Below are 26,659 nucleotides of genomic sequence, written 5' to 3'. Positions count from 1 at the left end.
TACTTTATATATTGGATTGTACAGTTGCAACAGATAACCTAACCAAAACAAAAATCAATGATCCAAGAACAGACATATGTCTATAAGTCCTATGAATACATGTATGTATAATGAAAACAAAACACATCTTTAAGTTTGATACTTTCATACTGAATATAAGTATGCTTGATGATGTAATACTTACACTGGTTCTGCTGGTGGTTCACCGGTTGTGTCTTTCTCAAGTCCTTTCACATTTGGTTTAACCAATACATGTTGTGCTGCATCAAGGTAAAGAAAACAAGTTTGAAATTAGGTGAAGGTAACAAGGAGTCATCATAAACAGGCCAAGATTGCATTTGTTTATAATTACAAATTGAATTGGTGTATGTAATCTGTGAGGCAGACTCTCTATCACGGAGCTACTATGCCTAGTGGGAAGAGGGGAGTAGTGTAATATCAAAGCACAATATCCTGTTTGTGAGGCAGATGCTCTACCACTCAGACACCAGGCTCAGAAGAGAGTAAAGAGAAGTATACAAATAGAACCTAACTCAAAACAATCTTTTCATGTTTGATTGATTGTGGAGATCAAGGGTTGTGTGATCCAGTGGTTAGAGCATCGGACTCATAATCACAAGGTTGTGAGTTCGAATCCCTACTCTGCTATTATTGTCTTCACTATGATAAAAAAGGCCCGAGAGTAATATCTGTCGTCTATACGTCAGCCACTATGACTGATTAACCTAGACGTAAAATGTTTCTGAGGTAACTGGTTATATACATGTATCAACTTGGCGTTTACCAGCAAAACGCTGTCCTGCCGAGTTCCTACGGGAGATACCATAAATAGAATATGAAAATAATATAGCCAGGACCTGACATGAATAATGTACATGTAATTATATATTTTATAATACTCACTCATTGATTTCATCATGCTACTATGGAAGTCACCCTGTACCTCCTCAAATAATTCTTGAATGGTTTCTTGCATGTACTTAGACCCTTGAAGATGGGAAGGTACCAAACTTAGGATATTGGTATACCGTTGCTCTTCCATAACTGGGATAGGACCACTCTCCACACATTGCTTCATATATTGGTAATTTTGCTGGAGGAGAGGAAGTACATTGTACATATAATCAGAAGCTTGATTATTTCTGTAACATTTATGTATTCAATTATATGTTACAAAAACATACAACTTACAGCCTTATGTCATTTAACATTAAAGGTCAAGTCCACCTCAGATAAATGTTTATTTGAATCAATAGAAAAAATCGGACAAGCACAATGCTGAAAATTTCATCAAAATCGGATGTAAAATAAGAAAGTTATGACATGTCAAAGTTTCGCTTATTTTTAACAAAATAGTTATATGAACAAGCCAGTTACATCCAAATTAGAGAGTCAATGGTGTCACTCACTCACTATTTCTTTTGTTTTTTATTATTTCAATTTTTACAAATTTGATGATAAGGACCTCCATGCCTTAAGCACAAAATATTAAAATAATGGAATTCCATGCGTTCAGGGAGGAATGAAATTTCATTTCACATGACAATGACAAGAAAATAAAAATATTTTGTATTTTATATAATGACATAAAAAAGAAATACCGGTAGTGAGTGAGTGATGTCATCAGTTCCTCATTTGCATACCGACTGACATGAGCATATAACTGTTTTGTGAAATGAAGTGAAACTTTAAAATGCCATGACTTTCTTATTTTACATCCAATTTTGATGAAATTTTCAGTGTTATGCTTTTTGAATTTTTCTCTCAAGTTTTTGTCGGGGTGGACTTGTCCTTTAACATTCATACGTACTTAGAAATTACTCACACACACATACAAAAATATATTACACTAAAAGTATGCTATAGTACACTAAAAGAATAATAATGTTTAACAGGTTTAAGTAATTGGTAACTTGTAAAAGCTGTATAAAAAACTGTACATTATATCAATCACATAATAAATAAGCCCTGAAAATATAATATAATCACCATACTGTATATAATCAAGGATCAGAGAAATATTGCAAGAGAGCTCTATAGATGCTTGTAATTTTGGTTTGAGCAGTTTAGAATTTCCCTGTACAAAAATGCCATAGGGGATACAACAACCCAGACCGCGATTTCCATGCCCGCGATCAGTAAAAAAAAATCACATTTTTCACGTGCAAAGTCATTGCACTGCCAATACAACAGTTTGGCTTACTGCGCGTTTGCATATTAAGTGCGCGCAGCTGTTGTTTGCTTTGCTACAGTATGTTTCCAATGCGAATTGCGCACTTTATCAACAACTTGTAATGGCATCGCTGTGGAAATCCCCTCCTATCTCAGCAACTAAAATAAATTGCTGGATTTAATTATGAACAAAAGAGGACTAACTTCTTTTTTCTGAAAAAATCTCAAAATCATTTTTTTTAATTAAAAACCAAAATTGACCGACATTAAATCTTACACACAAAATGTCATGAAAATAAAAGCAAACAACATAAGAGTATGGGTGATACATGCAATCAATTAGAATGCATGTTACAGGTCCATGGATTATTAAGAAATACTTTATACAGACACAGCAGATGCATACATGTAGTTGATTGTCACCTTATAAACAGGTTAAGGTTAGCTTTTACACAAGATAAACCTTTGGAACAAGTGGGCTTGTGTGAAATGAGAAAAATAAAAAAAGATCAAAGAAAGTTTTTGAAAAATCTGACAAATAGTGAGAAAGTATGGGCATTTGAATATTTTGATCACTAATACTATGGAGATCCTCTCATTGGCAATGCGACAAAGATGTGTGATGTCAAATGTGAACTTTCCCTTTTGTACATGTAAAATACCCCCCCAAAATGTATCTTTTTGCTAGCTTTCTTGTGGTGATACAAACTCTTTATCCATAATGTATTCATTGAAAAGCTCTATGCCCTCCCATACAACTAATAATGTATGTGATAAAAGAGGCAGTTTCAGAGAAATATATAAACAAAAGTCATGGGAAAGTTGTTCACTTGTGACATCCCACTTCTTTGACGCATTGCCAATTGGAGGATCTACATTACAATGACCTAAAGTTCTAAACTTCAAATGTTCATAACTTTCTCAAATTATTTGTCAAATTTTTCTCAAACTTTCATTGATCCGTTTCTTTGATTTTTCTGACGGTTTTCACACAAGCCATCTTGCTCCAAAGGTTTAATTTTCCTTTAAGATTATTGAGCATCCACACACCAGACAATTACACAGATGAACTTTAAGTGGACAGCAACTGGCAGTTTCGCCTGCATTGTGCAGTCAATATACATGTAGCAGTAGTGAAACCAAGTAAAGATGAATAATATTTCAAAGTGAGAGAGAGAGAAGAAAAACTAGAAATTTGATGTGTCAAAAGGACACAGATGCCCCCGCTTTAATACGCAATCAGAAATTCATTCAATATGATTGAACTTAATATTGTGCACCAATTGATATGCATATAATGAACAGATTTAGACCTTAGACAAAATAATCTCAGAAAGAAGATTTTACAGTCATGTCATTTGATGTGACCTGTATTCTGGTGTTAACATGTGGAAACCAACTCGTATGTTTAATGAGCTGTGACCTGTGACCTGTGGACTCCAAATTCGAACCCAGCCTGTATTTTGGTGTCATCTACCTATACGCTCTAATTTTTAAAAATCTGTTCAATATTTCATCCATCCATCCATTCATTTTAAATCCATCTACCATCCAAATTTGGTTGAAAAGTGAGTTACGGTTGCAGAAATAGGTGTCATAAGAGAGTCTTGCATGTAAACTCTAATGTTGACCTGAAAATGACCTTTGACCTTACCTTGTGACCTCTGACTGCAGCATACATGTAGCATGCAGGTACCCCTTGTCCATCTACTAACCAAGTTTGGTTGAAAAGTGACTTACGGTTGCGGAATTACATGTAGGTCATAAGAGAATCTTGCATGTAAACTTCAATGTTGACTTTAAATGACCTTTGACCTTAACATGTGACCTCCGCCCACACCAAAATCAATAGGCCGCTTTGCTATACCATACTTGACCATCATACCAAATTTGAAGTTGATTGGACAAGAAATGCAGCTGATAGAGCGCTCACAAAGAAATCTCTGCAGCGGACGCCGCGCAACGAGGCCAAATCCATAGTATCCTCCGAACTCCGGGGGATACAATTAAGCTGGGTTCAATTTTTTTTACTGAATCACAGAATGAAGACAAAATAATGGAAGTGCCCTCTCCCTATTACATGTCTAAACATGTACAGTATAAGAAAGTAAAATAAAGCAGTGGAAAGGAAGCATAAATAAGGTTGAAAGAAACAAAGCTATACGATAAATGAATTTGCATGTTAACACCAGTGACACAAAGAATGGAGTAATGATATTTAAATTCTAGCATAACTTCACATTTCAGTGCATTAATATTACATGTACATCACGACACAAACAGCAAATTAACAAAGAAGATACACACATCTTACCCTTGTCTGACGATCTTTACTCATCATCTGTGGAACATTTGATGATCAAAGAATAACAATCACAAGAAAAGTAATCTTCAAACGTGTATGCTACAGTAATATTGGGGGATACTCATATTTTCTATTTTCATTTTATTTTTATTTTTTTTTTCTGACATACATGTATTCATATGAAAAGTAATACCGTATTAATAAACAAATGATTATTTTCTTGTCAACATGATAAATATAATCAAAATTAGAGCAAATTTTTTAATCACTGTTTTTATCATTTTGAGACAGAAAATATTAATGAAAGACAAATATTTTCTTAATTCATATAGTACTTGAATAGCTTGTATTTTCCCATGGTAGGCTAGTTAAAACGATCAGACTGTTTTGTAGTACCGGTATTTGAGTTATGCTTTATTATCCTGTAGATAAGGGTTAGGCTACATGTATTATCTAGGCGGAGACTGCAGTTATTGTCTTTGCTGTTATGCTGAACGCAAGCGATACGTCTGATGTGGTAAATTACTATTGTGGCTGCGAAGCAGCCATCGCCTATACACTTCTGTCTGCCAAATAAATATTCATGTTTATTCAAAATGGCGGCCGTGTGCCAACGAATTGAGACATCTCCATCATAAAAGCTGTGAGTGCGACGATAATTGTAACAAAGAGGGATTGCCTAGTTGATTACGCTTTTTCCATATCCTGTTGGCAGAGCAAAGTATATCCCTACTGTCGTCACTAATGAGCATACCAATGGCAGATTCTTGAAGGTCTCAGAATTTTCCACTAGGAATGCCAAGTTTATTGGCAGCATAATCCAAATTTTCTTGCAGAAGTTTCTCGCATGTACTCATACTCTCCATTTTGGACGAAGAAAGTGACTTCATGTCACATAACTTTATACGCATTACCTTCTTTCTTCCAACGTATTTCTGATTGGTCCGATTTATTTCTTCTTCATGCATACGCATGAGAATATTTTGTATGAGAAACTTGCGTCATTTCATTGCCGATAATAAAAAACAACATCCAAAGCAAGACGGGAGTGTTTAGGCGGTAGCTGTTTCGTAGCCACAATTCGTATAGTCTTTGCCACATCAGACGTACATGTATCACGTGTGATGAGCATAACAGCATAGACAAAAAATGCAGCCTCCTCCTAAATTATAGGCTACATAAGGGTTCAAAAGTATGAAAAAAGTCTAACAAATGTGACAAATCTTGAAAGTTGTCACTGTCTTAAATTCATTAGAAAGAAAAATTGGAGTTAGTAGAACAGAGTTAGTCCTTAACTTCTCTTACCGTTGTTGGGTAATCTGGATCATTTGCAGAAGGGGGTCTTTTCCTGGCTTTTTCCTCCACATCCTCTCTGATCTGCTCTGCTTTCTGGTAGATCTTCTCCATCAACAGTCCCTGCATCTCCTTAGATCTCCTGTGAGTCATTAACTTGCTCTTGCTATAATCCCTGGAGTTTCTGCTGGATAAGATACTTGCTGGTGTATTGATGGGTGGTAGACGAGGCTTACCATTGACCAGGTGTGAGCCGCCAGTCTCTGTGTGTGCTCCATTATGGGTAGGACTCTTGGGACCACGTCCAGGGCTCCTTTGATTCATCCTGGTTCCATTGTGTATTGGACTGTGTCCATTTACTTGAGACATCTACAAAATACAGAATAGGGAAAGTGATATTTATTTCTGATTAAAGAATTTCTATTTCTGAAAACGTGTAATTGACCGATCGCGTTGGCTCAGTTGGTATAGGGTCCATCTCACAACTTGGAGGTTGGAAGTTCAAGTCCCTGCCGAGTCAGACCAAAAGATTTTAAAAGATGGGAGTTGGCCAAGTGGCTGCTACATGTAAGTACTACATATATATGTAAGTACGATGTTTGGCATTCAAGAGATAGAGAAACATTGATCTAGCACTCCACAGTGGCTGCCAGGCCCAAGATCAATTGGGCAGGATGAATTTTCAAAATATTTCTATTTTGAACAATAAAATATAGATTTTTTTTTAAAACATGTTTTACAATGGCTCATAATGCAAGATTAGTGATAATTGATTAGGGGAGATCGGGGTTGGTTGGAACGCGGGGTAAGTTGAAACATTGCAATATTCTTTAACGCCTGTAAAATAAATTTATGCAATACTACCCTCAATTTATTGCTATTAATAATACAACAGTGTTGTATTATATATTAATTTATCTAATTTCTAACAGAATGCTAAGAATAAGAAGCTCATGGAAGGAACTATATGTATAGCTATAGGCCTATTGTTTGGTAAGTGTTAAAGCACAATTTGAATTTTTTTTTTTGCCAAATCCAAAAATTGCACAACATCCCATGGAAGTATTGCATAGATTGTGCCTCCCACCTTCCTTGCATGATGGCACGTAGGCTAATGCATCCATGGGTATCTTTGTCCGCTTGATTTCTTTTTTTTAAAGCTTTGCAAAACGATCGTGCGCAAATTTAAGTCACACCTCTTTATGACACTTTTTACAGCAGAGCGCAAAAGTGTCGATCCCCATGGAATTTTGGGATCAAAATACCAGCAAAACCCTTGACCTACTTTATAATTCCGTCAATTTGTCCCTAGAATCTTACCCTCTGTTTGGTATTTATGATTTTGAATAACTTTGTGTGAACTGTCTGAAATTTTTTATTGAAAATCAACCTCATGATAATTATGGTCACCCCATCATAATCTAAGTATGGTTGGAACTGCCACTTTTCGACCATCTACTTTTCTAAGCATCGCATCTGTGAACATATCACTTTTACCTAGTTTTCGTCTCATTTGTGCAGAAATTTAGCAGATCAGATTCCCATGTTTCGATCAAGTCCGATTCGATTCGCCTATATTAAAAAATCAGCGTACAATGAATGCGACGATTTCACATTTGCTCATTTGCACCCCTCTTTTGAAACCGACCACCCACGATACACTAAGTTTACAGCTAATTATTTATGGTAGTGTGACCTTAATTCATTTTGCGCACAGCGAATACCTCAATATCTAATTAATATTATGAAAAATTGACATCACCAACATAAAGAGCGACTTAAAATTACCTTGTATGGTTTGGAACTACCCCTTAATGACCACCCAATCTTCCAAGCATCGTATCTGCGAAAATATTCATCACTTTTAAACATTTTTTGTCTCATTTGTGCAGAAAATTGAGCAGATCAGATTCCCATTTTTCGCTCGGCGACTCCGATTCAATCCGCGTATATATCGACGAACAACGAATACGACGATTTTAGAGTTGCACCCATCTTTTGAAACCCGCGATACACTAAGTTTACGGCCGATTCTTGTCACGGTGGCGAGATATTCTTACTCTTCCAAATCAGTTCTATGATGTAAACATGCTAAATTATCGTCTCACTACTTCCACTGCGAGCTCCAGCACATGATTCAACGATTGATGACGGATATTTGTTCTAAAGCCGTTTCCTATCAGATTTCTTTGTTTTTCAGCGGGTTTTGGTCTGGTCAATAATACAATTTTAATTCTACTAAATTTTTACTTTTTGTTGCTTTTTTCTCGTAAAATCAATTCTTACCATTTCTATGGACACTGCGCCTACTCTCCCGCGCGCATTGTTTGTAATACGCAATAATTTTAATGCGCTCAAGGTGGTCTCACCATATACTATAGTAATTTTCTAAGATGAAGGTAAGGTCTCTATTATTAAATGAAAATATTGGCAAAACATCGGCTCCTTTTGTAGTATGGTAGTGTGACCTTAATTTGCGCATTACCTTATTTTGCGCATGGTCAAATATTTCAATATCTAATTAATATCTTTAAAAACTGATGTCACCCACAGGAAGAGCAACTTAAAATTACTCTAAATGGTAATTTTCTTGAAGGAAAGGTCTCTATTTGTGAAAATATTGGCAAAACATCGGCAAATTTTGTTAACTTTTGTGTCCGCTGCGAGAAAATCTGGTATCATCTCGGCAAGCATCAAGAAATTGCCAGTTTGCAAGCAGAGGTCTCCAAATTAGTAAAATGTGAAACCAACCGAATTTAGGGCATTGAACCCTCCATCTTATATAATTATCTTACCTTTGTCTGCTTGATTTCTTTTCTAAAGCCTTGATCGTGCGCAAATTAAGGTCACACTTTTTTTGGACACTTTTTTAGCCAAGTACGCACAAGTCGATCGCCATGGAATTTTGAGATCGCGATAACAGCGAAACCCTTGACCTACTTTATAATTCCCTCAGACGAATTTGACTTTGCCTTTGGGATCTTGCCTTCCGTCTGGTATTTATGGTCAGTTCCCCCATGTCTGTGCACCCGCATATCTGCGCGACTCTAGAGTCTAGTAAAAGAAGATACGCAACGAGCACAAACTTTACACATGCAACACATCTAGGTATTCATCAAATGATCCGACTAAAAATGGTGGAAAAATAATTAATTTGGGGCATGTCATGTGACGTCCTCAAAGTGCAGCCTTTTTCATCAAAATCCCCACATCGTGTGCAAAGTGAATGAGTGCGCAGACATGGGGTATCATTTTTTTTTCAATCTGAAAATGACTGCCCGAGGTGTTTTCAAGAAAATCTTATATTTTCTTTCAAGTTTCATTTTTTAATGAGAAATTTGGTACACTTACTCTTAATAATATAGGGAACAATATTAACCAAAAGATTTTGTGAAAATAAGAAGAAATTCATGTTAAATCTTAACTCAAAGTTGTTAGGTGCGCAGACTTGGGGCCCACCATCATTTTAATTTTTTTTGTGAGCTGTGGCCTGTGTCCACTTGTTCACTGCTACCACCCTGCCTGTGGGGAATCTACAGGTAGGACTATGAGTCTATGGTATGCCAATGTTGTACAGAGCACACACTTCAAAAAAATCATTAAAATATCACTTTTGTGACCAAAATTACTAATTTCCATAAAGTTGCAATTTATTTTTCATTAGTAACTTGGGAATAATTTTTGTATTCACCAGCACGCTCAAAAACTTGAATTTTGGGCATATTTTTTGTACGCCCTCTATTGGTGGAAAGAAATATGGCAAGAAAATTTTCATTTTTTGATCTCTATTTTTAATTAAGAAAAAAATGATTTAAAGTATCAAATTTAAATAAGAGCCACGTTGTATGAATAATAGGTGTAATTGAAACTGTCGGTGTAAAAACATCAAGCATTTGCCCCAAACAAAAAGAGAAAATTAGCCAAACATTGCCACCCTTATTTTGCCACACATGAAGATATAACTGAGAACAAGGTTATATCATAACCTTGTTCATTGAATGAGTGCCTGTGTCTTGTCTTGACTCTTGTGTGAGAAATTTCTGATTGAAAATCAACTTCATGATAATTTTTAAAATGTGCGCAAATTATGGTCACCCCATCAAATAGCGGTACCGGTAGTGAAGTGGAGCCTACACTAACACCACTTGAGGTATTGTTCCAGGAGCAAATGTCTTGTTACCCAATATACACACACATGGAAACGTGATGATCCCTATGCATAATTCGTGCTTAAGGATCGTACACACCGGGAATAGATCTACAGTGTAATTGCCTCAGCTCAGTCATGTCAATTGTGAACAGTTTCGCAACAACACAGTATTGACATCATAATTCGATAAAGGTCTACACTCTCACATTCATTACGGTATCATATGTAATTGACATGCCAAACTTACGTTAGCATCCAGTGAATGATACATCAATCATACAAATAACGCATGTTTTCCATCTTTAAATGCATTCCATTGAAAACTAGATCTAGACGACGAACGAAAGGCTTCCTCGGTTGTTAGGGTGAATTTCCGAATTCCGGAAATGAACGGAAAATGCCGAACAGTATGGTCCGAACCGTCCGAACAGTTTTCGCAAAATTGACTACAAAATAGGAGTTGAAAATAATTTCTAAGTACAATATGCGGATTAAAATAGGGGAAATTAAAATTCATACATATTTTGAAAAAGAAAAAATAGGATACTAGATACAAATTATAATATAAGGAGCATATTTTTAGGCTTTCATATTGGGCTTAGTTCAGCTCATGGTCGCACAGCAACGTGACGTCATTTGAAAACAACCGCACGTTTTTGTGTGTCTGTGTGTGTGAGGTCGAGGGTACGTGCTATAGCGCTAGCGCTTGTACTGCTGTGAGTATAATTCAGCGGAACATCATTAGTAAGAGACGCCAAAGGTTCGGGCCGGGCGAGGCTAGTAAAAGGCGGTGTAATAAGGCTCAATCGAAATTCAGCATAGCAGCGCGTACGGGGTACGGTAGATAGGTTGAAGATGATCCGGATCCGGCCCAAAATCAATAGATAGATCTACGAAGTTCCTCATCTCTTGACTTGATTGCATTATTAACCTGTGATTTTACAAATTCATCTTAATTTGGTAAGTCTGGCACACGGCCCACTAATTCCTCACCGCCCATGGCCATGCCCACCACTTTTTTTTTTATAATTTATCAAACAAGTTTCTGTTCTAACGTTACAATTTCTCGCGTTAATATTGTGACTGACATGACCGACGACAACTTTCCAGTTTCCACTGCATGCACAGTATGATGGGTGACCATAATTTGCACACATTTTCAAAAATTATCATGAAGTTGATTTTCACAATTCACACAAAATCAAAATTATAAAAACCAAAGTAGGCCTACATTCACTTGACGGGATTATAAAATAGATTAGGTCAAGGGTTTTGCTGGTATCAGGATCTCAAAATTCTATGACAATCGATTGTTAGTACGCGCTCGGCTGAAAAATATCATGATGAATAGACTTAAGTGTATTAATTTGTGCACGGTTGTGTGTGTGTATTTTAGTTTTGTCAGATGTGTGTCAATCAGATATGATTATTTACGTCTGGGACCGCAGAGCTACCAAGTCTCACGCATTGTGCGTGAGACTCACGCATTTAGGGTCCGTCTCACGATCTCACGCATGGCACCCATTTTTCTCACGCATCGGGACCCGACAGAAAAAAAGAGAGAAAAAGTAGCATTATTCGCCAGATTATACCGTATATACGACTGGCCGACCGCCTTCGCGTCTCGCTAGCCCGGCGAGGCACGCGAGACGAATCAAAAGTGCAGTCAGCGCACAGCTAGTACGTGATACGATGAATAGCGTGCGTGCATCGCATGGTTTTGAAGCCCATATCTCATGCGCGCGCTCGTTTTCATAGCGTACGAGTGTAAGTACTGGCCGCGCGCGCACAGAGACGTCGAGTCATGAAAATCTCACGCATTATATTTTTTTGAACTTGGCATCTCTGGGACCGACCTTTAACGTCACCATCCGAAAGACGTAAAGATTTTGTTTTGCAAAGATTTAGTCTTTTAGAAAAGAAATCAAGCAGGCAAAGGGAATATAATTATATCTAGATCTAGATGGTAGTTAAAAGTGCCATAAATTTGGTTATTATCACATTTTTACTGATTATAAGTTATATTTTTGGTGACCTAGCTCTGCTTGCAAACTGGTGATTTCTTGAATCTTGTCGATATAAGCTCAGATTTTCTTTGGGCGGACGCAAAAGATAAAAAAAATTGCCGCTGTTTTTGCCAATATTTTCACTAATTGAGACACTATCATAAAAAAAAATTACCATTCTGGAATACTGGCCATATCTACCATAATTTTGAGTAGATCTACTGTAATTTGGGGAGGCTGCGTAGGTCAGTAGGCTAGAGTAGAGCGCATGTTTTGGATAAGATCGTAGACATCAGCGTGAGGGGTTCGAGTAATTTGAAGCCAGTTCGCAGTAGATCAACCCCCACAAGTATTCATTCACCACCGAATCCAAAATGGCGAATTGCTCATGGCCATGCACAATTTGCGTTCAGCATTTTGGATTCGGCAGTGAATTAATAGATGTAGGTGTGGGGTACAGTACTGCGATCATGAAGCAGAATTTTCACTGTTTTCATGATTTTTGACATTGTACTTGCAGCAAGGGTTAACTGAAAGATCAGTCTATTTTGGGGAATAGGGATACACTGTAAGCTCTTTGTCTGGCTCCTCGGCATCCCCTGAGTCAATAGATCAAAGTCCTCCATAGTGCCTTTGCTTTGCATGACGCTTAACTACAGTGTCTATGGAGAAAAGGGTTAGCTACCACACCCTCCTCTATACATAGTTGTACGTCCAGATAATCAATTTCAAACAGCCTTTTGGGAAAGCTAACAAGTGAAGTTGCATCAGTTTAATAGTATAAAGTGTTCATAGAAAACAATATTGAAGAAGAACTATTCAATTAATATTTTTTGTGTAAATTGGATGACTAAAGAGTAGGCTTCAAAATTATCAAAAGTGTCCGGACACCCCACCCCCTTCCTAATCCTTTATTCCCCCATTTGGTGGGGGAAACAGAACGCTGTAATATAAAGTTGTTAATGGAGAATTTAATCAGCTTACCAGCTTTGTGAAATATGTGATTTCATATCAATTTATATTATCCTTTTCTGTTCTGGGTTGTAAAGCCAGAAAAAGAAAGGAAAAAGATGAAATATCTAGCAAGTTAGATCTAAATGAAAAAAAAATGTTTATTTTATCCAAAACTACAGAAAAGACTGTTCCCAATATGTCTGAAGAACAAACACTCAATCCTGCCCCAGCAGAAGTTGATCAATCCCAGCAAACAGAAATACATGAACCAAGTCAAGAAGTGGAGCAATCACCCCCTACTACAACTCAAGAAAGTGACAAAGACATTCAAGAAAATGCCTTGGAATCTGAAGAACAAGCAACTGAAATTCAAGTAGATAAACCAGAGGATGTTCCTATGGCTGATGATGAACAGGTTCAAGGTGATAAAGATGAACATCTAGGTGATGCAAAAGGAGAGGAAGCTGACCAAGTTACCCAAAATGTGGATTCTCAAGCTGAAGCTGCTGATCCAGCTACTGCTGAAGGAGGTCAGGATGGTCAACAGGAAGCTCAAGCTGGTGCTACAGATAGAGGGCAAGATGAACCTACTGACGGTGCTGCAGTAAAAGAAGATGTTGATAATCTTGGAGAGGGTATTCAAGAACCAGTTCAAGAAACAGAGTCTGGACAGCAGCAACAGACTGAAGAAGGGGTAGCTCCAGTCACAGGGGATATGGGTATGGCTACAGAAGAGACAGGAGATACCCATGAGGTAGATCCACATGCTTCATCACCTCAACCAGACCCAGATATGATGGTCAATGCTACAGCATCAGGTACAAATTTTCATTATTTTATTCATGCTGTCCCACTTTATCATAAAAGACACTACAGGGGTGTAGACCGGACATTTTGGTGATTTTTTAAAACGCTTGATTTCGCTCATGGGGAAGGGCACCCAACAGCGTTGAGTAAGTAAACCCTGCACATCGTCACGTGGCTGTGTATAAAACATATGGGGGGAAATGAGAAAGGGAATTTGGGAGAGGGCACAGGGGCGGCACTTGGGAATAATTTTATGTTTTATTACCCAGAAACCTCTAAAACATATTTATTTCTAATTTTTAAAAAATTTGAAGAAAAAAATTTCTACCCTGGTAAATGTAAAAATTGTCCATTCCTCCACCCCTCCACCATTTCCCTTACATGTATATATATTTTGTACACAACCCAAAATGGCGATATGCAAAGGTTGGCGAAGACTTACTTAACACTGGGGCGCTCTTCCCGAGCGTCTCATTGCATACTCTATTGACTGTCCAGTCTTCCCCTTGTAGTGTCTGACTTTGTATGAAAGGACAGGAGCTTTTTGAGACATACTGTATCAATCCGGATATACATACATTAATGAGAACCTCTAAGCCTCATATGGCAAATATTGCACTGCATTTAAATTCTCTATCCTGGAAGGATTCCTGATCTTCCTTTGGACTGAATACACTTTTTTTGTTCTTTCCATTGTCTGATTTTTTGTCTCATTATTTTTTTTTCATTAAAGAGATATTGTATATGTACTTCATAAAAAGGTGAAAAGCTTACTACCGAACCCTTCCTTACAATAGATTTTTTAAAATTCAAATTTTTAAAAAATATGTTTGTTCTATGATTTCCTTATATTACAGTGAAATTTGTGCTGATGCCTAGTGGACAAGTTACAACCATGGCATGTGCTTTAGGACAAACTATGCAGGAGTTGAAAGAACATCTAGCTAGTGAACTGAGAATGCCAGCAGACAAACTTGTCTTTATGTTTGATGGTAAGAATCATATCAATTTCATTTTAATGAGAAAGGTTATCAAGCCTATCTAACATTATAATCAACAACAAAATGCATTACAACACAGACCCAACGCAATCAGCAGTGCACGGTTCATGGTAAAAAATGTATAGCTGAATATGTATCCAAACGTCTTTGAATTTCCTGCTCTCATCAGGGAAGTTTGCTGCACAGTTTGACCCATCACAAGAAAGGTCAACTCTGGCGTGCTCTTTTGTAGGTTTCCATTGCATGAGCATAACGTTGAAAATTCAATTGTTTTCAGATTGCATCTCGCTGCATTCTGAATGCTGAAGGTCTACTAAAATGTACCTTTTTAGTGTTCAACTTTCCTTCTGAATTGAGATCAGAAAGAGGTTTACTTTTACAACTGGGAATGGGGGACCTTTATTTCTGTGATTTGTAATTGTGTTTGAAAATCAACAGCGAACACAATACAGTATGTGTGTTATTGTAGATAAAAGGTTAAATTTTCATAGTAATTCATCCTTGTGTGGTTGTTTCAATGAAACCATAAATCGCTTTCAGATTCTACCTGACCCAGATGAATGTTGTCAGCACTGACAAGTACACTTGCTCTGATAGTTACCATAGTAACAGTCAGAGGCTAGTGCCTCTTTGCCAATAAAAACCAAGGATTTCACTGAAATTGTCAATGCTGACAATTTAGTCAGTGAAGACCACTTTCATGTAAACCCCCGCTGGAGTAAAGTATGCTGAATGTTAATATTAATTGTAAGCATTTGTTCATAAAATTGTTTTTTAAAGCACCTTGTTGAACTGTCTTTTTCTTAATAGGAACTGATGTTGGTTCAGATATGACCTTAGCTTCTATTGGTGTAGGACCCAATGGAGCTGTACAGCTGGAGATATCCTCTTCAGATCCTGTCAATGTCCCATTGAGGGCTCCGAAGCCTAAACCTGAATATAACATGCCTGACATCATTACCACAAGAATAGAAAGAGGTTAGTACCTTTATTTTCAGAACTTTTTCATATTTTCTTATCTAATATTCATTGTTGAAAGGGGAATCCAAACTTGATCATAAAATGTTTTGTGAGATAGGAGAAAAATTTTTAAGTGTCCATTAGTGTAGTGATTACCAGTATTTACAACTTTTAAATAGTCATAACTTCATTTATTGTTTTTGTCTCGCCCGCATAGCAGAGCAAGACTATAGGCGCCGCTTTTTTGATGGCGGCGGCATCATCAACATCAAATGTTAACCGAAAGTTAAGTTTTTGAAATGTCATCATAACTGGTCCTAGTCCATGAAGTTGGGCATAATGGTTATCAAGTATTATACAGATAGCGAATAGGCATGATTGCGATTGTGCGAGAGTTTGCATGAGGTGAAAGAAAGATGCTCTATTCAATGAGGCTAACGCCTCATTGAATAAGATATTCGGTATTTGTGTTGTACAACGCCTTGGAATCTAGCGAAAATATGAAAAAACAAGAGTTTTTCCTTGAAGTAATCTATGAAAAGGGAGCAAAAATTATTGAAAGCGAAAAGCAAATTCCCACAAACGCACATGATCTTGGCACCATTGTTAGCAAGCAGGGTATACGCATATTGCACCTTCATTTTTACTGAGAGCAATGGATTAAACCGTATTGTGACATCACCTCCCAAAGCCGTGCAACGGTATGAATGTTAGACATTCAGCGTCTTATTTCCTCGCGTACAACAGGCTAAGTAGGCGTTGTACAATACTGAACATCCTTCCAGAGGCTGATGTCATATGAACAAGGTCAAAGGTCATTTAGGGTCTATGAACTTTGGCCATGTTGGGGGGTGTTTATTGATTTCCATCCTAACTTTGAATTTTATGGATCTGGTTCATGAAACTTGGACATTATAGTAATCAAGTATCACTGAATTTATTATGTGAGTTTCAGGTCACATGACCAAGGTCAAAGGTCATAGGGCCAATGAACTTATACCATGTCGGGGGAATCAACATCAAAATCTTATTAAAACTGAAAGTTAAGTTTTTTTAAATGTCTACATAACTTGGGCCTAGTTCACGAAACTTGAACATAAGGATGATCAATTATTATTGAACATCCTGCTTGAGTTTCTGGTCACATGACCAAGGTCAAAGGTCATTTAGGGTTAATGAACTTAGAATATGTTGGAGGTGTTTGCTGAATTGCCATCATAACTGAAAGTTGAAGATCTAGTTCATTTTACTTATACATTTACATTAGAGTAATCAATTATCATTGAACATCTTGCTTGAGATTCAAGTCACATGACCATTGTCAAGGGTCATTTAGGGTCAATGAACATAGCGTATATTATTATCATCATATGAATTGTGGGGATTTTGTTAATAACATTTCAATAGTTGTTTTTCAATGTCAGCACTGCTGCTATATTGAATGGCTTAATTCAGGTGAGACTACCAGATGCATTGTTTCTGACATTGTTCAAACTTCCACTGTCTGATTTTTCTTTTCCTCTAAAAAGAACTTTTTATCTGAGTTGTATTTCCCTTTATTAAGATTTGATTTTTTTAATTGGATTATAACCAATTAACTAACTAAATGACTGTTATAATCTTATTCATAAATTATGCAGGTATTTCTAGTTCCTTCCTTATGTGCTAATTGGAAACTAACTTTGAACTCTATCATTAACTGTAAACAAGTAAATATTTTGATATTTTCTTCTACAGAGGATGGAACTGTTGACGATGTAGTAGTAGAAATTGAACGAACTACTAGACGCAAACCTTTCCTTGGTGGATTCCGTCATAGGCTTACAGGAGTGGAATTCCACAATGCATCAGCGCAAACGAAAGGCAGAGTGCGTACAGATGATGGTATCACAAGGTTCTGCCGTGATACTCAGACAGTATCAGCCAAAAACAGACTTCAACAGACCACCCTGGATACCTCTACACAGATGACGACAATTGGATGCTATGTAGCTAATATGACTGACAAACTGGTTGTACCTGGGAGGTATGAGACTGCAGATGAATACCACAGCAAACGATTGGAAAAGGTATGTGTAGTTAGTTACATTACCATTGACATTGATTGTTTGGTTACATAGAATGATAAAGTCTGAATATAAAAGCTTAGTAGAATATTGAAAATTAATTATAGTAGTACCTACAGTATATTGTAAGCATTATGGTGTAATGCAGTGGCACACATAGGATATTTCACAGGGGGGGTAAATTCGTCCGCCCAAAAATTTTACAAGCAAAAAAAAAAGGTCTTCAAGCTCATCAGAGGGGGGGAACTACCCCCCCCCCCCATAGGTACGCTAGTGGTGTAATGGATCTGACTATATGCATCTACTTGTAATCCGAGAGTTGATTGTGTGAATAGTACAAACATCCTTATCAAGATGTCAATCTGATCTTTGCTACTCTAAATCCAGGTATTTAATATGGGTGCCTTATGGTGTGACAAATTTAATGTAGTTACAAGCTTGAAAGTTCTTTCTGGAATGCTCCCAAAGGACTGGAGACAGTTCATACAATGTATGCGGGCAAGCTGGAAACCAAAGACATGGTTTAATATACATTTAGTGTTACATGCTGTTTGATGAAAATAGAACTATGCTATTGTTATTACATATTTTCATAAAATGCAATAGATTACATGTATGTATCTTTCCAATAAGTGTGTAAAAGAGCTAATATGTTCAGGTACAAATGTTTCATGTACCATATTGTATTTTTTCCCTTTTAGGTATGTTATGGATGTAAGGATTATATTGCTTTGCATTTTCTGTAATTAATCAAATACTTGTTGGAAAATGTTTAATCTGCTAAACTGTTTTGTCATAATTTGTTCCCATGCAGGTCATCATCTTGCAGTCATATTTCCGTAGATGGCAAGCCAAAAATATTGTTGTTCGACTTAAGGAAGACATGGTCAAAAGACGTGAGTGGGAGCGCCGGGAGGAGATGCGCAAGATCAAGGAAAAGGAAGAACGCATCAGGCGCGAATTTGAACGACGCATGAATCCACGTACAAAAGAAGACTTTGATCTGCTTTACCATGCTTTAGAAAGTGAGTCTTGAAGAATACTTCTCAAAATATTGAAATGTCATAATATGTTCGATGATTTTCATATAACTTATTTGAGATTACATACCTGTATAGTAGTGATTTTGTTAGCTATTAATGACTTCATATTTCTGTGTATTCCAATCTTACCATGCATCATTTGTTTTTTGCAATTAATTGATATTTTTTATTTCATTATTAGTTATCTTATTTTCATCCAACATAAAAAATCTCAAAATCAAGTGATTGTTTGATCAACTTTTCTGTCATTTCACCTGAAGATGGATTAGTTGATCTTTGCTATTTGATGTTAAATCATAAAAGTCTAAATTACTGCTAGATGACAAGTTTTTCTCATGAAAGGTTGACCTAAGTACTCTTTTAATTTATCATGTTTTAGAGTGGAGGCAAGAAGAACTGGCACAAATTGATGAAACAACAGGTGGTGCACAACGTAAAGCTGCTCTGTGCCACTTGTTGGACCAAGAGACCCAGTTAATTGCAGCTATAGGAAGACACAAGTTAGAAGCTGACAGTGAGAACAAGCAGAGATCTATCCAGAATTTTCTTGATAAGGTACAGCAGTTATCCATATTTTATTTTGAATAAGCAGGGCCCAAACCACAAAACTGAGCAAGTGATTGTAGGGCTAAATTGTTTTTGATTGTATTAATCATTGTTTCTAATCAGTCATAAAAACAAAGTGTAGGATCAGACTTTGTGTTAGTGGACCGGGTTGCAAAAAGTGATACAGTGGAGCATTGCGGCCCAGTGGATTAGTCTTCTGACTTTGAAACAGAGGGTCAAGGGTTCGAATCTCATCCATGGCATAATTTCCTTCAGCAAGAAATTTATCCACATTGTGCTGCACTCAACCCAGGTGAGGTGAATGGGTACCTGGCAGGATTAATTGAGTGCACTGAGCGCTGAAAGGCAGCTTGAGCTAAAGCTAAGTTAATAATTATAATAAACACTGCGTCTCGGAATATATTATTTCTAGATAGATGGTGCTATATAAATGCTTGTTTATATTAAATAGTAAAGTCATAGCAAGGCATCCTGCATTAATTTGTCTGTTTAGTGATGTTTGTTCAGGTATGGAACTTTTTAGTATTTTTTAATTTACATGTCTGATACAAATAAGCAAAAGTGATGCTGTAATTACACATACCGAACATAGTTTTCCATATTTCAGTCTGAATCACTTGTGGGCTTTTTGAATTTATTTGATTCTGAATGAATTATCCCTGTATACTGGTATTATAATTCAGAAACAGAATTTTTATACCAAATGATCTTCTACTTCAGCATTAAATGTGAAAATGAAGCATTTGTTTTTCAGCTACTGACTGATCAATGATTTTGTTTAATTAACAGGCCGCTGCTCCTAGGAGATGGAAAGCATTTGATGGGAAGTACACTGAAATGGATACAGCTTATACAATCAGAGCAAGGGAACTCAAAGATATCTACAACAGTCTCAATATGAAGTATCTAACCCAAGATGAGAGGTTGGATGTCTTACTCACTCTCAAACACACAGTCAAGGTATGTGTAATCACCCCCACCAAACACTGAAATCATTAGATAAGGTATTAATTTTTATTCGCTGCACTCGTCCCAGGTGAGGCAAATATTTCCTGGAAGTGAAATATGGGAATGTCAATAAAGTAGTCATTGCACTAGTTAGGGGGTGCTAGGGGCTTGTGTCATAAGGACTTGATGGTGATTGCCTGCTGAGCTGTGGTTTCATGGTAGTTGACATAATGGCAAAGTTTCCAAAGTTGTAACTCTATATGAAACTGGCCACAGGAGTGCAAAATCTTATAAAAAAATATGTGATACATGAACTTACTAATTATCCTTTTTAAAATAATTTGATTTAATTTCAAGACTCATAGTCCCTAGATGCAACTGTCACTGGTATTTGGGGTCATTGACTAAGAAGGATAGTGCACTATATTGAGTACTTACCCTGCATGTTTTACTTGGTGAAATGAATTGTGAACCACAGGGAATTAATAAAAGTATAAAAGTGGATATTTCTATTGTTCTTGGAATTTTACCACCCTATATTTTTTTTACTTTGAAGTAAACAATATAATGTAGTTTCAAATCCACACAAAAAAAATAAAACTCAACTTTTGTCTGCATAAACATGTCAACATTTGCAGGAGCATGATTGTAAGCTGACACAGGAGATTATTCAGTTGATTGATCGTGAGGCTGATCTATTGATGAGAGGAGTTAGAGAGTCGAATCTTGAAGGACTACGTAAGAGAATAGCTACACTCTTCCTGCAGTATGTCAAGACACCTACCTTTAATGCAGAGGCAGCTAGATTACTCAAGGTAAACATATTATAGTCATTGAATTGAGAGGCTTTTAGAGTCAACTTATGATAAGAACCCATAGATCATATAGGTTATTCTAGCACACTTACCATTTTACAATTATTTTTTTGATAATCATATTTTGATAACCCTAATAGATTCTGGTTAATTTGACCCATCTCAAAGGGAGATTCCACACCTCTCAGTCCTAAAAGAAACCTGATGAAAATCTCTGAATTATTGAGAACATACTAAAAATATCTCCCTTTTCCTCCCTCATCCAGGTGCCCCAAGATCCGTCCACACTTCGTAAGAACATCTATTTCTGCCCAAGCTGCAATAGCTACCTACCATCCACAGAATTCCAGCTTGCTTCCAACTCCTCAAATGTTGGACGATGTAGACGCTGTACCAAGCTGGATAATGATGCCAGGACCAGACAGGACTACAGTCATTTCCGCTTCATGCTTAAGGGTCTTCGCAAATCTGAAGAGGCTATGGGAGATGGCTCCAGAATTGCTTTTCTGTTACAGGTGGGTTTATGATTATCAAGTCAGTGATTTGGTGACTACTGTAAAAATTAATAAAAAGTGTTGTAATTTCTTGGCATCAAAGGGAGTGAAAATTGGCAAATATGGGTAATGCAATTTGCATCTCCTCGTCAACAACTTCAATAAATGAATGACATTCACGTATTGTAGCTCAGCAAGCAGGATTCTAGCAAGTAGTCTGAAGTAAGCATTACATTCACAGAGTGTATCTAAGCATCACAGGCATACCAAAAAATGAAGGTGGTGTCAATCAGTCTTTCCCAGCTTATATTGATATAGCCATATGTATTCAATTCTAATTTATACACTGTACATAATGGAGCTATGGTCATTTTTGTAATTGAAATATAATTTGTTAATATATTGTGTGGATTAATCTTTGTTATGTGTGATTTTCATTGTTATGTAGGAAGCTGACCTACGCTATTTGGTGGTTGATATCTGGAGTACCCAGAGCGCCCTTAGTTCTTGGGAAGATCTCTATGATTTAGTACTGGTTCGTTGGGATAAGGATGAAGAATGGTCTCCTTGGAATTGTATCCTACTCACCAAGGATGAGGCTAAAGCCCATGCACAGATTGATGACCTTGATAAGGTAACTCTTTGATAAATTTCATAAAAATTTTCTATAATTACTGATGAAATGATTGCCTTTCATTTAGGTTCTGTGGATATATCTACTATTTCAATATTATACAGATAGTGACTGATGTGGTGTGTAATAAAAACATTCTTTGGACTGCCAGATTTAAATTTTCCCAAAGCGCGCAGCGGAATGATCGCTTCTTCAGTCCTCGTATGCCATTTCCGTGTAATTGGTAACATTTAATCCAAGAGAGTGGCATACACATATAAAAATATATTCATGGACCGGCTGGGAAATAAACACTGATTTCAATCATATCATGTGACGCGCTATAAACCAATCGCGCTTGGCTATCTAATACATTGTTTTAAGTCACAGTTAATCAAAGTTATAAAAAAAAATGTTGTACTCATGGAAAGGTATAGAATATCAAGGTGAACACTTAAGCCTGAATTTACATTATGATTTTGAAAATATAGATCAGATTGATAAGCCAGTCTCATCTCTTTACATTTTTTTTTTATCAGGCTTATGGACGTGTTTTCTGCCACAAGATCAAGACCAAGCATACACGAGCTCGTAACTACTTCTCCCGTTTGCCTGGTATGGCTCAAGTTATGCATGAGACGGCAGCCAAGAAAAGTCATCAGGAAAAGAGCATATCCAATAGGCCTGCACTAACACTTCAAGCATAGTCAGCATGCCATATCTAAAGAGATCTTAGACCTGCCATTGATGGCTTAGTTCATTGATTGGAATGCTGTATGAAATCTTATGAAAGGACTCTTGACCTTTACACACTACACTCAAAGCCTTGACACTACTAAATATCCAATCTTAAACAGAGCATGAAATGGGCCACGTCCGCAATCAAAGTCAAGTGAAAGGTTCAGATAAACAAACCAATACTACTTCTTTGACTGAAAACATTGCCCTTATGAACAAAACTCTGTTTTCTTACTCCTTTCTATACAATGTAACTTATATTTCCATCTTTTCATTGAAGCATGACATGACACTTCTGAAAGGTTAAGTGTCAGTTTGTTGAGAATAAAAAAGTTTCTAGTAATACATAACATGAAGGAGTCTCTTCTAACCATATGCATAGTATAATCAAACACAACAAATCACTATTGTGTAATAGCAATTGGTGTATTAATCATCCGTCAAGTTAATGAATTAATCATACTTTAATATTCTAATATTGAGAATAAGAATAAACTTTGAATTAATTGCAGTTACATGGTAATATTCTCAAAACTAGAGACAAGTTATTCATTCAGTCACACAGTATAGAAACTGCCTTGGATTAGTGATTTGGATGTTCCTGCGTTGTATATATGACATATATGTAAGCCACAGCTATGTTGCATTATTGATCAATCTTATGCAATTTGTCGGCTTAGTAATTCAAATTCATGCATGTTTCTTCATTGGAAACTTAGTAACAAGGCATTAATTTCACTTGTTTGTAATAAATAACTACAATACTTGAAATAAATTTATTGCTCTACAGTGCTTTAAAGAGTATGCGTAACATTTGAATATTTGAATAAACGGGTATATTCTAGCAAACGCAAACTGCACTTTTCCTTAAAGAGTACCTGTATGTATAGACTAAGTTGACCAACAAGCTGCTATCCATGTGACCTGGGAAACTAGCTTGTTGGTTCCATGATGCTTTCAATCAAGTTTTTCATCAGTGTTCTTGTAGGAATCTAGGAGCCATTTATCAGTTTATTTTTGCTTTCCAAAATCTAGGATGAAAGTTGACATTTACCAAAATCAAGACTGGAAAACAAAGTGTTAAGGGTTGGAAAGAGGTATAATAAAATATCTATTGTTTATCATTGCTATGGAATTAGTCTTGTTTTAATGGTCCAAAGATTTTTAATGCCATATCCGTCCACATGCGAGGTCACTGTACTATATCATATTCATCTATTTTGTGTGTTTTTATGAAATAATTTATTGTTATACAATATTGGTAATATGTACAGGTGTATATTTGAATTGCTTTTTTAAGGTAGACATGTTAATGATGTGTGTGAACACTCTCTACTAGCTGTCAGTGAATTCACCATGCATAAATTGATATAGTTTATAATACTGCTTGGTCCATCAACATCAATCATTGATTATGATTTGTCAGGAATCTTTGATGTCTTATAGTTATCATGAAAGAATGCAGAACCAAGTTCTGAAACTATCACAAGTCATTAACTATATTTCAGCGTGATGCACATGAACATTGCAGTTCCAATAAATTGTTTTGGCTTAGGGGGAAATGTGATACTAAATAGGGTTCAGCTTGGACTCACTTATTCGTCTCAATTCAGATTTTAGTTTCAGTTTCAATATTTCAGAAGACAATAGCAAATTTCACATGCTTTTTCTCCCAATCTTGATGGTTCATGCTATTCACAGTGAGAATTAATTTTGTATATAGAAGAAATGTAATATACAAGAAAATTTGAAGAAATGTAATATACCAGTATGTTTGTTATATATAAATATTTAATTATTAAATGAAAACTCCTAAGAGTCCAAACTATTTTCTTGTGTAATTTTTGTGTTCTATGTCCTCGACAAAGTTGTGTGCAAACTGCACTTGTAATGAAGGCACTCTGATTGAATAGGACTTGAAGAAAGCTCTAAATTTAAGGCATGTGAAGTGAAACAAAAATGTACTAAGATAAATTTTATGCAGGGTATAGATCCAGGATTTTCCCAAGAGAGGGGGTGGGGTGGGGATATGTTCTCACCAGTCACATGCACTCCTTCATTTTTTTTTTCCAAGCATTAGAAAATGTCCTAAAAATGTGCATATGACCCAAATGCTCCCCTCACCCCCTTCAATCTAGTAGATTATCTGGGCCAGGTCGTTTCCGAGTTAGTTGTGTATTGAATTCCCGCTTCAATGTCCTCGGCGTTTGACTAGTCTGACCTGTCATATAGCGAGGTGCAATATAATTTAAGATAAGTTACCTCCACCAATAAATTGTGCATTTTTGTACTTCATATTATGCAAACTTCTATGAGAAGCAAGCCCGTCGAAGCTCAATTTATCACATCACTAATTAATCATCAGAACAAGAGGGAGAGAGACAGAGATGGAGAGAGATCAGTGGAATATTCTTATTCGAATTTCTTTGTTTTTTTCACATAATTCAGGATGACTTTGTAATCTGCATTTCTTCCCAATAATGTTGCTAGATCTGATATTCGCTTGTTTAATTTCAGGCTTCTTTGCATAGTTCTTATTTCTCTTTCATATTTCTTACATTGTAATTAATTGAAATTATTCTATTGTCTCAGGAACCTGACAATGGGAACATAGACCATTTTCATGTTTATTACATTTATACTGGTAATAATTCAATTTTCATTTTCCAAGTCTTCGAATGAGACCTTGTTAACTAATTGTTTCTGCCACGTTGGGTTATGCTAAATAAATGTCTTCCTTTGGCTTTGGATGAGGATACCCATTGAGCCTGCCATATTTCTTTATAAATCAAAGACGTGGTTTTTCCATTCCTCTGATATATGGAATGTGTAATTCATCTTGTTCTTTTAATGCTCCTTTTTTGCTAAAAGGTCTGCCACTTCGTTCCCGTGAATACCACAATGGGATGGTATCCATTCAAAATTGACATAAATATCTGATGATTGTAAAACTTTGATTTTAAACAAGATATCAACAATAAGAGCCGACAATGAATCGGTAAAAATTACCACGGACATAGCTCTGTTTATCTCCTAGCCAATCAAGTGCCATTACCATTGCTGTTAATTTGGCGTTCATTGTACTTACAGAATTTAATCTATAGAATATTTTATTACCCAGTTCTGGTATATAAAAGCAGAGCCGGTTCTCTTGTCTTCTTGTTTTGATCCATGAGTGTAGATCTTTAAGTAATCTTTCCATCTTGATTAATCCTTTCTGAGACACAGTTTTTCTTATCTTGTACTAAGTTACATCGTTTATTGATAATCTTATGAATATAGTAAGATATATTACTTATTTCATATGACCAAAAAGGTTCTCGTAATATTCTTTGGCTTAGTTGTTCAATTTGGATCTCTTCATTTGGCTTACATGCTCTAAATAAGACCTTTATATGAATCGTTTTATCATTCCCCCAACTTATTCCTATTATACACCGTAACAAATTGATTCTTTTGAACATTTGAGTTTTATATAAACGATGTGCTTTTTCCAGGTGAGTTTAACATCAAACCAAATGCCCAGATACTTATATTCTTTGTATTGCGGTATAGAGTTATCTTTTACCTTAATATTTACCTCTTAATCGAATATTGGTAAAAATCATAACAGCAGACTTTTGTTACATGAATGGGACATAAAGAGTAGGAGAGATGAACATTTATGGTGTATAATAAGCTCCTGTCTGATAATAACCCTGGTTTCATAAAGCTATTCGTAAAGATT

The 26,659-nt window shown here is 36.3% G+C and overlaps 2 protein-coding genes across 4 annotated transcripts in view; one reads left to right on the top strand and one right to left on the bottom strand.

Annotated features, from left to right (window-relative positions):
* LOC121410131 (dynein heavy chain 12, axonemal-like) overlaps positions 1-10,310 on the bottom strand; it is a 54,264-nt gene extending 43,954 nt beyond the window's left edge. Inside the window, exons 1-5 of the mRNA XM_041602016.1 lie at positions 10,168-10,310; positions 5,783-6,139; positions 4,487-4,513; positions 904-1,093; positions 185-260 (exon numbers count right to left, since the gene is read on the bottom strand). Coding sequence (XP_041457950.1) covers positions 185-260; positions 904-1,093; positions 4,487-4,513; positions 5,783-6,139; positions 10,168-10,191 — 674 coding nt within the window. The 5' untranslated portion in view covers positions 10,192-10,310. The remainder of the gene's footprint in view (positions 1-184; positions 261-903; positions 1,094-4,486; positions 4,514-5,782; positions 6,140-10,167) is intronic.
* A 219-nt stretch (positions 10,311-10,529) lies between these two features.
* LOC121410132 (IQ and ubiquitin-like domain-containing protein) lies at positions 10,530-24,760 on the top strand. Of its 3 annotated transcripts, none has more exons than XM_041602018.1 (12): positions 10,530-10,636; positions 13,060-13,698; positions 14,545-14,679; positions 15,499-15,666; positions 17,386-17,717; positions 18,529-18,739; positions 19,137-19,312; positions 20,114-20,284; positions 20,911-21,087; positions 21,354-21,602; positions 22,030-22,215; positions 22,734-24,760. In XM_041602018.1, the coding sequence occupies exons 2-12, from the start codon at positions 13,077-13,079 to the stop codon at positions 22,899-22,901; spliced, it is 2,595 nt and encodes an 864-aa protein (XP_041457952.1). In that variant the 5' UTR covers positions 10,530-10,636; positions 13,060-13,076; the 3' UTR covers positions 22,902-24,760. The 3 variants fall into 3 exon arrangements, with proteins under 3 accessions (XP_041457952.1, XP_041457951.1, XP_041457953.1); XM_041602017.1 differs by having other exon boundaries at positions 10,555-10,880; XM_041602019.1 differs by having other exon boundaries at positions 10,583-10,604.
* Positions 24,761-26,659: the final 1,899 nt, after the last annotated feature.

Source organism: Lytechinus variegatus, chromosome 3, assembly GCF_018143015.1.
Source record: "Lytechinus variegatus isolate NC3 chromosome 3, Lvar_3.0, whole genome shotgun sequence".
Taxonomy (NCBI): Eukaryota; Metazoa; Echinodermata; class Echinoidea; order Temnopleuroida; family Toxopneustidae; genus Lytechinus; species Lytechinus variegatus.
Note: the sequence above shows the minus strand (reverse complement) of the source record. Positions and strands in the feature narration are given on the sequence as shown.